The sequence below is a fragment of the Sceloporus occidentalis genome, unplaced genomic scaffold (assembly GCF_023333645.1).
Source record: "Sceloporus occidentalis isolate IW3139 unplaced genomic scaffold, rSceOcc1.0.p SCAF_1, whole genome shotgun sequence".
Lineage (NCBI taxonomy): Eukaryota > Metazoa > Chordata > Lepidosauria > Squamata > Phrynosomatidae > Sceloporus > Sceloporus occidentalis.
This window is the reverse complement of record NW_028316981.1, coordinates 272,911,584-272,926,526: the sequence shown is the minus strand read 5'-3', so window position 1 is coordinate 272,926,526 and position 14,943 is coordinate 272,911,584. Positions and strand designations below refer to the sequence as shown.

General features: G+C 38.4%; 1 protein-coding gene across 1 annotated transcript in view; it reads left to right on the top strand.

Annotated features, from left to right (window-relative positions):
• The window catches only part of LOC149323872 (versican core protein-like), a 179,607-nt gene that overhangs the window by 99,832 nt on the left and 64,832 nt on the right, over positions 1–14,943 (top strand). The window contains exon 8 of the mRNA XM_089493620.1: positions 7,909–13,251. Within this exon, the coding sequence (XP_089349746.1) occupies positions 7,909–13,251 (5,343 nt within the window). The remainder of the gene's footprint in view (positions 1–7,908; positions 13,252–14,943) is intronic.

The window sequence follows — 14,943 nt, the reverse complement described above, 5'->3', positions numbered from 1 at the left end:
AATAGAGCAAACATTAACAGACTCCTTAATTTGTTCTGTAACCTAGTGCTTCTTAAGTTAAGAGTGTGCTAGAAACATGACCCTTTTAGTTTTGAACAAAACAATAATATTAGAGGCATAAATATGCCAGTGGTTAAAGTAGTAATTAACCAGGACCTTGTTGGTGACATACACTGGTGTAACACTCTGTTACAGCAGCCTATGTACTCTGAATGATGATGCACAATGAGGTATCCTGTACCTGCACATGCAACATAATCAACCTTCCTCCTAATGTGCGAGAGCAGCCAGGGTTTCCATGCATGGCTTTATTCTGGCAGTAGTGCCTGAGTGCATTCTGGTTACCCACAAGCTGCTGGTAAAGAAGGATCAGTCTTCCCCTTTGAGTGGATGCTGCTCCTTCTCTACAGGTGTGCAGTAGTGCCTGGGAAAAAAGAGGCATGCTTGGAGGTTCCATGGCTGTTCTTTCACACTAGGAAAAAGTAGCAACAGAAAGCCCCTCTGCCCTCTCTGATAACTGTACATATACACTGGTGGAGATTTAGAGCTTTATCACACTATCCTGCTACCCTGCCACAACCATACCAGTTTGGCATCATTCCTCACCCCCCACCCCAAATAAGAGTGTTTTAGTAACCCATGGTTATATGATCTGTTTTCCCCACTGCCAAGTACTGTCTTCTGGAAGGAAGAATAAGAAGAAATGAGTGCAGCCATCAATTGCTCCCGAAGTCAGCTGCTGTGTGAATGGGCACACAGCAGCCATCTTCAGGAGCCAGTTGGCTGCCATGGTTGCTTCTCCTCCCCCCTCCCAAAGTGCAAGTTTGTTATGTGTACATTCACATAGCAGCTCTATTCAAGTGATCGCAGCTACCAACTACCTCCCAAAGATGGCTGTTGTGTGAATCTGCACACAGCAGCCAGCTTCAGGAACCTGTTAATGGCTGCAATCACTGCAAGGAGAAGTAGAGGAGAAGAGGAGAATCATGCCCCTCACTCCATATGACTGCATGAAAAGCAAAACTGCAGCAGAGGGGACTTATCACATGAAGGCAGCAATGGAATAGCAGTGATATTGAGAGTCTATTGATGAATTTTACTCATCAATGAAGAGGTGCACTACTATAATGAATATAAGGCAAGGCAGCAGCAGGATGGAGCCTATAAATTAGGGGCAGCAACATATGGCTCACTAGATATTTCTGGACTGTCAACCATACTGTCAGTAAATTGGCATCTATGCATACATAAGTGCTTGGAAAGTTACTTTGTAAAAGTAATTGCTTCTCATTACTCATACGGTATTTGAGAAGAATCATTACTTTTTTGGAAACAGTACAACATATGTTAGTAATTGCAGAGTGTAACTATCTACATTAGTCCAGATAGATCCAAAAGACAGAACACTGTTTAAGAATGCTGCCTTTGTAGTTTTATAACTTTCTTTCAATGTTAGGACATCTTTCACTTAAACAGTCATCATAAGCTGCTACTTCAAGCCTCTTTCTATAGAGTAGATATACCGAATGCAATGGCATTACTTCATGGTAAGCATTTTTAGGATTTCAGGCACAGGCTAAAAATAAAAAATCCTAGACAGCTACATATTAAGTAAAGTTGCAGAAAGAAACTAGTATTGCCACTGTCAATATTTAGCAAGTGTGGGATTAATTTAAATGTTCTTACAACTTCAGTGAAGTATATATTAGGTCTACTGTAACCCGATTCTATACAAGCCAAGAAAATATTACAGTCATACTGAACATGTACAGCCAAAAAGGAGTGTGCAGTAAATAATAAGTTATACTAAATCACAACTACCATATTTTCCAGCGTATAAGACGACTGGGCATATAAGACGACCCCCAACTTTTCCATTTAAAATATAGAGTTTGGGATATACTCACTGTATAAGACTACCCCTCTTCCAATATGGAGGCCTGGGAATCTGGGAGTGGGCCAGGTGCGCGTTGACTTCAGGGGGCCTCTCTGAAGGCCTGGAAAGTGGGAAGGCCGGGCCACAGGCCTCCCTTGCAGCCTCTGTGGAGGCCTGGGCCTCTTTGGAGGGCTGGGAAGGCAGCAGCAGGCTGGTTGCGCACCAGCTTCAGAGGGCCTCTGGAAGCCTGGAAGGCAAAAGGAGGCTGGTGGTGAACGTGCCAGGCCGCGGAACAGGCCGGGTGGGCCTGCCGGGCTGTGGGGCTGTCTTGCAGCCTGAGCAGGCAGGGCTTAACCTGGCATATAAGACAACCCCTGACTTTTGACAAGATTTAAAAAGGTTAAAAAGTTGTCTTATAAGCCGGAAAATATGGTAGAACAGTAGAAACAAGAAAAGCTTTGGAGGTGCTTAACTCAGGAACTGAAAAAAAAACACCATTTTCTTTCCTTGGAATCTAAAGTAAATAATTACCTTTGTCATTTTTCTGGCTATCTGAAGTTCCTTGTTTGAAGATCTCACAGATAATGCTTGTTGTCCAAACATGTCTTATCAGTAGCAAATATTTTTGTTTATAGATGGTTTCTTGGGTAATAAGGAACAGTTTATTCTTAACTGTTGCAGATATAAATGACCACTAGTTCAAACAAACCATTTCAAATCTTTCAATGTTTAACTATGCATTGAAATCTGTCATATTTGGTGATTTGAACAAGTATATATATATATTTTAAAGTCTGCTGTCAGCTTAGATAGATGTGACGATTAGGAGTGCCAGTTATCAGCTTCTGCTGATATGCCAACTGTGCTCCTTCCTAGAAGTGGAGGAAGATGGTAGTGCACATGCTGGTAACCTCAAGGGCAGACTTCTGCAATGTGCTCTACATTGGGCTACCTTTACGCATGCATGGGAAGACTGATGCACACAGCTCTGAGTTTTCAAGATTCAACAGGGCTGTTAATAACAAGGTATCTTGGAGATTTCTTATTCATAGGGTCTCCATAAGTTGAAGCTAACTTGACCCAGTCAGCAACAATAAAGTACAGACATCCCATTTGATTGTAGATATGAATTAGGATATTGCTAATGTAATAACTGATAGTATTAGAGGACAATCAGATTACATAGCTGGTCTACCATTGGGCCAAAAGACATATTCAGCTAAAATGACTGAATCAGCATTCTGAGTTTGAAGACATATTTGAAACCCATCAGGGTTGGTTGGTGGCTCCCATGATAAGGGAAAGTGATGCATTCCCTTTGAGTTTGCCATCTGTAAAAAGAGCCATCCAAGGTGCTGAATCCAGGGTTCCTATCCTCAAAATAAGTTCAGCACCTTAGCCAGTTAGTTCCAACTAAAACATGGGATCTCTGCCAGCACTGGTTTAAATAAACAAATAAATAAAATACACCACCAGCTGTTATCAGAATCCACGATAAGATAAATATGTGAGCATATTCCTTTTGATGAAATCTGCACTACATAGTCTAACCAAATAATTGAAGGGCCTGGGAAATTAGAAGATTCTGCTAACTGAAACATTCATTTCCCCTTTGGAAATGGTCTTCCATTGGAGTACAGAGAGCAAAATGTTGTAATCCAATGTCTGTAACTGAATCAGAAGACTTGAATACCCAGAGTGAACACCCAACTTGCTTGATTTACATTTCATTAGAAGTTAGTTGTACCAAAAAACAAAACAAAAAACCCTCTCTTATTCAGTGTTGCCTTCAAGAAACTGAGATGGGGCAATGTATAGCTTTGTGCAAGACCCATGTGACTATGGGGGGTGGGGAGCATGGTTAAAGCTGAAGGGAATCCAATAATTTTTAAACTATCTTTTATTAATTAGAGAGAAAGAAAACAAACGCTTCACTTTTCATTAAATATGGTGTGTGCCAATGTGAGTTTGTCTGTGTGAGTCTGTATTTTTGTAGGATCTACATAGATGTCTGCATGAAAGCCAAACATAGCAATACAGTACTTTGACTAATATACGACAGTTTGGAAACATTACAAAATGGTTTATTTAGTTTTTTCTGTTTTTAAAACCCCCAAATCAGAACAAAGTTTCACCTATCATTGCCCAACTTAACATATGTGTCTGGAAAAGGAAAATAATATAAAAATGTAACCATTTTAATGGTTTGTTCTACTTAGCTATAGGTTGTGGTGGCCCATTTCTTCACAGCCAGTTTGCTGTCACTGAACCCATTCCAGATCCTTTATGGCTAAAGGGAGTCAATCTTGTTAACAGTTTCCAGTGGTTTCAGTTCTTTTCGCTTGTGGTGGGAGCAGAGATTCACCCACACCATTTTAGAAGTATGTCAAAGCAGTTCTTATTGAGGGGGTTTAGAATATGAAAGGATGTTTTATTGTTAGGATTGTGAACATTTCTCTCCAAGTACGTTTCCCACAATCCCTTACCATAGTCCATGCTGGCAGCTATATGCCAAAATATCTAGAGTGCCAATTTTTCCCATCTCTGCTTTAGCATAAATATGCCATTCCTTGAAAATTGTCAACATGGCTGATGGAAGGCCAGATATATGAAGCTCAACTAGACCCTTTTAGTTTCTATCACTAGCTTTCTTATCTTACTAGCAACCTTTAACCTATTTCTAACAGGAGAAACACTAGAAGATTCTGGGGAGCTATGGCAGGGTAAGAAACCAGGCAGGGTAAGAAAGTAATGTACTCAACAGAAAGCCAAAGTCAGAGGATTAGAAGACAATGACCAGATAGCATAGCTAACAGAATAAGACAGAGGGCAACTGCCAAGTTTTCAATTGAATTTTTTTTATCTAGGGCAGATGGGAGTGAAAGCTGGTTGATATAGAAGATACACAGGCTACAAGGGAAGTGCAAAGTATAAGATGGTGTGTACAAAGGTTTATGGTAAAGTATTTGAGTTTCAGCTGGGAGCATTTAAGTTCATGGAGGATATCAGTGTCCAGTCAGGGAAGCTATCGTATGACAGAGTAGACAGCATTGTGCTGTCTTCAGAACTCAGTGGTTTATTCTGGGAAATAGCTGAGTGCTGTAACTAAGGTTACTACTTTATTACCCATTGCCAGATTGATGCTTTGCTTCTTGGGTGGAGCATATAGAAACAGTATTACATGGGTGGAAAAAAAACCTACAGCAAGAGAGTCTCTAAGAGATTAAGGGGCCAGGTATTACTCTGTTCCCTGTATCTGCATGTATGGCATTTTACTAGATTCCCAATGGAAGCGGAGAGCATAGGGAAGAGTACTGCAGGTTTAAATTGAGAAAGTTAAAATAAATCTGAAACCTATAGATGGCATGCATGATCAGACAGTTGGACAATGGATTCAAGACCCATTCTGAGAAGGTAGAACTGACAGAGGTTTAAGAACACAGCCAAATCACAAAACATTTTAGCAAGAGGAAGGTATTCAGTGCAGTATTATAGTACTATATGGTCTAAAATATCATTTATTCCTCTTGGGAGCTATGAAGAACATTAATATTTTAAAAGGAGCCTAGTAATAAAATTATCTGAAGCTATAAGTGAATCGAGTCAGAGCATGTATCTGTTCAAATTGCTTTTGATGCATTAGATATAAAGATTATGAGATTAAAGAGATACGTGGGTTTGATGTAGGCTGTTGTTCGATGCACATGCACATGAGTTTCTGCCTTTTCCAGGGGCTTCAGGTATGTTTTCAATTAGATTTATGGCAGCCTACAAATGGTTTAGACTGAAGCAGTAATCAGTGGCTCTTGCAGGTGGAAAAAATTCACTGGGTCAGAACTTGTTAGTCTTATGACCATCATATAGACTAGTGTTTTTGAAGGCCATATTTTGGAACACTGTATTCTTACTTTATAATCTGTTTTGTTAAAATCTCAATCCTATACCCACTTACTCAGGAGAAAGCTTTATTGAACTCATATGTAAACACATACAGGATTATATCATGAATCTGTATAACTACAACAGCAGAAGATTTAAACCTGGGGTGGGCAGCTTTGTTGTACCTAAAGGCCAGTTTTTCTCTGCCCCGACTCTACACTGCTTGCATGAACTGTCAAAATTGACAAATTATTACCCCACCTCCGAAGTGGACATATGTCTGCTCATTGGTTTTAAAAACCAATGTCTCTTGTTGTTAATGCAAGGGAGTCTAGCCACCTATTTAAAGTGAGCATTGCTATTCCTAGGGCCTTTTCAAGCTACACAATTTTGGTATTATAATTCCATTTTAACTGTCCTAGCTTCATCTTATGGAATTCTGTTGGTTAGTGAGGAGTATTTAAAATTCTCATTCAGGGACCTTTAGTTCCTCAGTAAAGTAAACACTCCAGGATTCCAAAAGATGCATCCATGGCAGTGAAAGTGGAATTATAACTGAGTATGGAACGCTTCTAGGAGATGCAGTTCACCATTTTCTTTGGTTAGAACAGGGGCAGTCTTAGGAGCCTAGGGTCATAGGCTGCAAAAACATCCTTGGGGGTTCCCAACCAGCCCAAGGCTGCACTCTTCCCAGTATGGATTAAAAATACTTTCCTCACCCCATTTTCAAATTTGTTACTGATAATTTTCTGTACCAGGCAGAGTTATTTATGAGCTTTTGACATAACTGCAGCTTTTTACAGGGCTGCCATATAGGAAATAGTGAAGCTGTCTCAGAGGATGTACAGTAAGGTATCTCTACATGTTTTAATTTTTATGCAATCCCATTACAGCACAATCTTGTGTATATCTACTCAAAAGTAAGTCAGACTGAATTCAGTGGCACTTACTCCCAGATATGTGTGCACAGATTTTCAGTTTACAATTAAAACCCATCTGGCATTTTTTGTGATGTCTGGGTATTGCTAAGGCCACAGTCAGTACCGTATTCCACTTGAGCAGTCTGGCTTTCCTCCTTCATTGTATCATCCAAAAGGTACCATAACCTGTCTGATCTTGGAAACTAAGCAGTGTCAACCCTGGTTAGTACTTGGATGGGAGATTGCCAACAAATACCACATGCTGTAGGCTGTATTTCAGAAGAAGGAACTGGAAAACTATGATTGAGTATCCCTTGCCTATGAAATCCATGGAGTTGCCATAGGTCAACAGGCAACTTGAAGGTGCATATATACACACAGTTAAAGAATTCTCTATACTCTCCATTTATTTAAAAATACTGAGAAAACAAACCTAGATAATATGTTTCTGTCTTTTATCTTTATTATCAAAAGCCCTCCTGACAATATTCCTGACATTAAAATAATGATATCCTATTTCTTTACTTCAGGGTTTTTTAACCCCATGAAGCAAGCCCATGAAGTGAAAAGCTTCATGGAGGTGAGGTTTATTATCAGAGCTTCAGTGGCATATGAAGCCTGTCAAAACCATCCTTGCTCAAATGCTGGAACCTCTTGTTACTAAACTCCTTTCCTCCATAGCTTCTTGTCTTTGACCAGAGCTTATAAAAGTAGGAGAAGGGAGAGGAGAAAGAGGACCTAGTGACAGTGTATAAAAAGGAGAAAGCAACTGTGGGGTGCATCTTTTAGGTGGTTATTCCTTTCTCTTTCTTTGTCTCTTCTCCGCCTTCCAGCTCTTTTCTTTGGGTGACTGTTTAATTTACAATCAGGAACTGTTTGTATTTCCTCTCCTCTGGGTAGAGTGAAGCTTTACATGCACAGTCCTCAACATCTGGTTTAGGAAGTCTAATTTATTAAGGCATTCATAGATTATATTAAATATCTGATTAGATATGTGGCTTAACATAACTGTTTGATTTTTATTCCATGATAATAGAAAACTGAGAATAAGTGACTATAAAATAATATAATAATGGTGTGTTTGAAAATAGCTAGATTCTAATGGATGAACATGGATTACTTGGTCTGTTTCACTTTTCAGTGCCTTTGGTTTTATCATAACAGATTATACTACAATACTACCCATGTTGAGTCATAAAATAAAATATTATTAAAAGCTCTCCTTTTTTGCAGATCCATTATATGGAGTTTGGGATTTATTTGGTTTCCCACATGAAATAGATGAACCCCCAACAGATGCCGAATCAACATCTGATGAACCCTGTACATCAGCCCCTGATGAAGAGTCTGCAGAAATCTTAATTGTGGACCATCTTTACCCAGGAATATTCAGTCTTGGAGATGAAGATGATGATGATGAAAGCTGTGAAAATACTACCGATGTCACAACTCCTCCAGCTTTGCAGTTTATCAATGGAAAGCAGCAAGTGACTACTGCACCAAAAGATACAAAAGCTGAAGAAGCAAGGAGTGATCAAATTGAAAGTCTAGCACACTCCAAAAATGTGACATTTCCACACACTAATGAAACTAACATGCTATCTGAGCATGAGGTCTTTGCTACAATACAGCCTAATGAATCCACTGAAATAATGGGAGAAGCTGTGGCTACCCAAAAGGTAATAGCAGAATCTGTCATGACAGAATTGTTCTTTAGTGGGGATTCAGAGATATCTACTACAGATAAAGTGCTTCAAGTAACATCTTTACATGATGAATCAGATGCAACAGAAAAAACAGAGTTTGGAACAGATTTTAATCAAATCTTAAGTAAACACCCTAATGTTTTTTCTTTACTTAATGCAGAACATTCAGGAGATTTTACTACCATGTCTAAGTTAAACAATTATGCAGTTTCTCACACAGCTAAGCCAAGACTAAACGAAGATTCTAAAAGATTTTCTGCTACAATTTCTGCTGCAAGTAAGTTATCTCCTTCCACCACTGTAAGCACAGGTATCAATGACAATACATCATCAAATGAAGCTTCTGTTCTACCTGATTATAAATCAACAGTTACAGTAAATACATTTTCTTATGTTAAAAAATTATTAGAAACTACAGGAAGTCCCAGTTGGTTTCATATATCAGAAGGCTCAGGATATGTTCAGGAAGAGAATTCTAAATCTACAACTATGCTAATAAAGACAGAAAAGATTCCTGTTCAGGAAATTTTCTCAGATGATGGCAGACAAATCTCTACAAAAAGTAACAATGATTTTTCTTTGTATAAAGCCACTAACCCTACATCTGAACACAATTTTGTAGAAACAATTACTATCCAGGCTATATTAAGCTCTTCAAAAAATGTAGAAGTGGAAGATAACAGGGAAGATAGTACAAACACAATTTCTTCATCTACTGCTGAGTCTGAGAAGATGCTGCTCAGTAATGACTTGAAGGATGCCAGAGATAGTAACCAAATTGTGACCCAAGAACCAAAAACTCACACCACAACAATATCGACAACTCATTTTTCACCTTTCCGAGCCAAAGAAGACACAGAGAAGAGACTGGCCATAGATGAAGAATCTGGAGATGGATCTACAGATGTTTGGAAGAAACCTAGCACGAACATAATTTTGGGGGGTCCCACAGAGAAAGTGGTAAGTACTGACTCCCCATTTATAGATCCAGGTTCTGGAGAAATTGATGTTATGTTTGGAACTACTACACAAATTGCATTCCCACTGAGACCTGAAAGCACTGACACACAAGTGAAGGAGATAGACATTTTTAACACCGGTGCATCATCATCAGAATATGCAGTAGTTATTGATCCTACAATGAAAGCATTAGATAATGAATCAGATAGAAGAGCCATAACAGAAGGTCAAGTATCAAAGAATGCATTTAATAACCACCAAGGGTTACAACATGAATCAGATGCAGTTCCCCAGTTGACATTTAGTAAAAAGTCAATTGTGGAGTCAAGTGAAAAAGTGACATTTCCCACAGCAATGGAAGAAAAAATGGATGTATTTGCAACATCTGGTCTGATAACATCCATGGAGCCTTTGAAAAACATTAATCCTGACACTGCTGTGACCCATAGTGTTGGGACTATAATGTCAGTAGCTGAATTAAGTGAAAATGATAGTAAGGATAATATGATCATTTCTGCCAGTATGTCTACAATACAGACAAATGAAACAAGGGAATCTGTTCAGCTAGAAAAGACAAGTCATCTTTTCCCAACTGTATTTACAGATAAAACTGGCCTTGCAGATGTGGGCTCAGGGGAGAAATCAAGAGATGACAGACATAGTGTGGTCCTAGTTCCTTATGGTCCCACAGAAAAAATAATTCATACTAAATTTCCATTGACTGAAGAAGGTTCTGGAGACAAAGACTATTTTCCAGAATCCCCTACACAAACAACAGTTTTATCACAATTTTTGATAGAAAGACCTGTAACTCAAACCATGAAAAGTGGGAGCAGCACGGCATCAGACCATCAGTTGTTTACAGACACACCTACAATATTAGATATAAATAGTGACCCTATGACTCCCTCAACAAATAAAGGTACTGTAAGAGACATTTTTAATATAGTCAACATGGAAGCAGAAACATCAGTTGAATTAGAGGTGAAAGACTTTGCTACAAATGTACCTGCCGAATACGAAATTAATTCTGTTGAAGAAAGTTCTGAAACACCAGGAAAAATGCCACACACTTCTACAGCAATCACACAAGGATTCTTAACTAAACGAACAGAATATACTACTGAACAGCCAGGAAGAGCTCCTGAAGTTACGCCCAACACAGAAGAGATAAAAGCTGATACTAAATCACATGATGTAACTCTCACAGTTAAACCCCAAACATTTCAAAACAAAACCGTAAGGATTTCACCAGTAGTAGAAGAGAAAAACGAATGGTTGGAACAAAATGTTCATCCTACTGAAGGTAGCCATAAGGCTTTTTCCATATCTACAGCGTATAGACCCATGAGCACAGTGATCAGTAATACTCAATTTTTCTCAGAACAAGGTTCTGGAGATGCTTTTTTTACTGTTCCGTCTACTACAGTAAACACACATTCTGCTGTAAGTGCAAACACATTAAATAATTATATCCTTCCTCCTCAAAGTTCAGCACAAACCTTTGCAGAGGATAACATAAAAGAATTAGAGAATCACACCACCAAATCAAATAAAGATTCTGACAATGACATTAAATATCATCATACCATAACAGAGGCATTTTCTACAGCAAGTGACAAAAGAATCCCTACAGCATCAAGCCTAGATATCAGGGCCACTGACACTGAAGCATCTACCTGGAAGCAGTTCATTTCTGAAAATGAGCAAAACCAAAAGAATGCCTTTGAAGAGGAAGAAAATATATCAGTACTGGCTTCTACTGATAGAATATCCCAAAGGGAAAACTCTCTTGTGATAAAACATGAACATACAACTTCTGCTTCAGAATTATTCACTGGAACCTCTACTCATAGAATAGCTGAAACATCTAAAGTCACCTCAAAAACTACAGTGCTGGCTGTAACAGGTCATGATGGTTCTGGAGAAGGCTCTGGCTGGCTGGACAGTTTGGCAAAACATTCTGAATCACCTACTCAATTGCCAGAAAGGGAAATATCTTTTACATTTCATACCCCTCAAGAAAATTATTCAGATTTTGTAAACCCAGATATAGCTGTGAATGGAACTCCGACAATGTTAATACCATCACCCAGTCAGAGAGAAGAAAAAGAACCACTACCAGCCTCAGATGGTAACCTCTTAGATACATTTGCAGATGAAAGTTCTACGAACAGCATAAAAGACTATGAAGAGCTAATTCCAATATCAGCTGACAAAAGAAATTATTCTGGGGAGAGCTCTAGCTTTATGGATATTGCAGAAGACAATGGAATAATAACTGATGAAACAACAATTATAGATGCTGACAATGTGAAATCAAATGTTGAAGACATAAGTGCCCAAACAACTGTGAATTCTGAAACATACTCAATATATGGTATTTACACTTCAACAGTAGAAAGCCAGAATGCAACACCTGCCATTACTTTAACTAATTATAAATCTGATGTCTCTGCAGATAGCCAAGGAAGTTCTGTAACCAGTAAGTTTATATACAGCGAACCCATACTATCTGAAAACACGCCAACCTCAGATGATGTGGGTTCAGGAGAACTAATACCTTTCACAATCTCTCAATCTTCCCCCATCTCTCAAGAGCTACCTCAAATAACCACTTCACTTCCAACCCTGTCATTTCTAATAAGTTCTACTGTATCATCTCCAACCAGCTTCAATGCTGGTGAAAAGGAGAAAGGGTTTGAAACTAAAGACACAGAATCCAAAAGTACAATAAAAGACAATTCTGAATTACAAACATTATCAGACAACCAAGCAATAGCTGATGAAAGTGAAATTGCTCCTAGCAATAGAACTTCAGGAAAAGAACAAGTAGACTTTGCTGAGAAGAAACACATAGCTCCATCCCCCACTTTGTTATACCTACCTCTTAAACCAGAACAAGATGTGACCACTCACAGATCTGAAGCAAGAACTGTTGCTACACAGCTTGTCTCCCAAAGTGTATCAAATTCAGAAGAAACATCTCAGGAGACTTATGAAGAAATGAAAACTACAACTACAGAATCCAAAGAAACTGATCTAGATAATTTTTTACTAGTAACACAAACACCAAAGGTGCCTGTCACTGTCTATTTACTCAATGGAGTCTCTGAACACTCTGAAGGAATTATGCCAAGTACTTCATCATCATTTGATTTTGATAAGCATGATTCATCAGTGGTACAAACTTTTAGAGAAGCTAGTGCTGATGTTGCAGCTACTTACAAACCTTCACTTAATGAGTCTTCAGTTAACACAGGGTTTCCACTAGGCCCCTCATCCAAATGGGAATTTGAGGCCAAACTCTCTGAAAGCACGCCTGTTTCTAGTGACCATATAGCAGAAACAACAGAAAAACTAGGAAGTTCAGAAGAACTGATTACTGCAGAAGAAACCAATGTTTCCAGAGAGTCTCTTTCAAAAGAAGTGAATCCAACAATGTTTATATCTTCAGGCACTGAAACTTCAGAAACTAGCTCAGAAGAAGGAACTTCTTCTGAGAAGTTAAAGGAGCTAAATCAACTAGATGGAAATAGTGCTGAGGGAGATCTGCCATGGATACACACCACACCATTTTCTGTGCCACATGAAAGTAAAACAGGTGGAGTCTTTGGTACTGATGGGGAAACAGATGCTTGGCCAGTTTCATCCCCACCATCTATGGATACAATTGTGGAGCTCCAGTTCACTCAGAAGGAATCTACAACATTTCCATCTAATGCTGCAGCCAAAACCCCTGACCCTGAAAGTATACCTGAATATAACAAGCAGACAAGAAATACAGAGGATATAAATGCAAGTGAACTTGTAACCCCACCATTTTTACTTTTGGATGTTACTAATGGATCAGATTTCCTAATTCGCAGAGGTGGGGGATCAGTAGAAGGCACAGCAGTTCAGATCCCAGGTAAGACCTATATTTCCCCCTTCTATATGAAAAATACTTGTTTGCAGATATAATATAGAAAATTGTGGAGGTAAAAATATTAGATCACATAATACATTTTCCCTTAATGCCTTGACCATTTCTTTTCACACATAGTGCGATAAGTGTGATGTTTGAATTTGGAATGTCATGGATAACAGCTGTTTCTCTGGGAATTAGTGCTGGTTTATGTGGGTTTCACTGGTTCACGTGTTACATTTATCCATTCAAATTTGTGTTAAGAAGCAACCAACATAGCATGTGTGACGAAAACACATATTGTGTGAACCAGCCTTGAATTTCATAGTTATATGGCAGAATGATTTTAGAATAGTACAGTAATGGAATTTTAATCATATTGACATTAGCAGATGTTTCAAGGTTGCTAGAATTGGATATTTCATAATGATTCAAATATCTGGTTTGCTCCAGATATACAGTACTCCTGTGCAAAAGGGGGCTGCATGGTTATTTTGTTGTGATTCACACTCTGGGAGGAAATCCATTTACAGCTGACAGCAGAAAAAGAAAGCACCTCTCCGCTTGCCTTCACTGCCCTGCTCCAACCTGCATTGGTGCTCCTGTTTACCATTTTACCTCCCTGCAGAGCGATTCACACAGCAGTCCTGTCACCATTTGTTTGGGAGTAAGCACTGTAAAACCCAACAGGTTTTACTTTCAGATTATACCATCAGTGTGAAAGCTGTACTATTTTATATGTGAAAGCTCCCCCTGTTAAAAAGAACTCATTAACAGGATAATTTTATACAATTGTATGAGGATAGCTGATGAATTTTGTGTGCTTTACAGATCATCAAAGAACATGGATTTGAAATCTCTCTGTAGATGTTCAACTTTTGATGGGATTTTTTTTTCCATTAGTTTAAATCCATATGTTTAGAGGAAGATCTTCAGTTGTCTTCTATTGCAGGCACGTAGCACAAAATACAGCAACCTAGGGCACAGAACCTCTGCTTTGTATTTGCAATTAAATATTTCTGTAAGGCAATATGAGGCATGACCTATTCCTTTTTTTACAGGATGGACTCACATGACTACTTCATGAGTGGATGTTACTGTTATGCCATGAAATGATTTCCCTAGATTCTTTTAAATAAGATAAATAATCACTGTTGATTTTTATATTATATATACGAAGGACCAGTATATATAATATTAAAATCAAAGTATTGCATCATAATTTTTTATTAAAAATTAAAGTCTCTGGATATTTGTGATCTTCTCTAAAGTTAGGTGTGCGTATGTACACACAAACACCAAACCACTTTGAGTTTTTCATTGAGTTAGTCCATTGATAAATCAATGAAGCTACACAATGGGAATATAGTTTGTTGGGAAGCAAGTGATAGTGTGAAATGAATAAATTCTTATGGTCATACAGTTGTACCCAGATGATACCCAAAAAGGTGACAGACAAAAATTATGGTATAAGAATGTGTGTTCTGTGTACCCAATCATTCCACGTAAACTAACCCTGTTCAGATAAATGCATATTTCATTCAATGTGCACATATGTTTTAACAGTTTTTGGTTATAATTAATTGTCATGTCATGCCAACTAAATCCTCAGTAGACCATCACAGTTGTCAAAAACTATACAAATTGTCATTTGCAGATGATAAAATATTGCTGAAAAGAAATTGTTTTCACTAT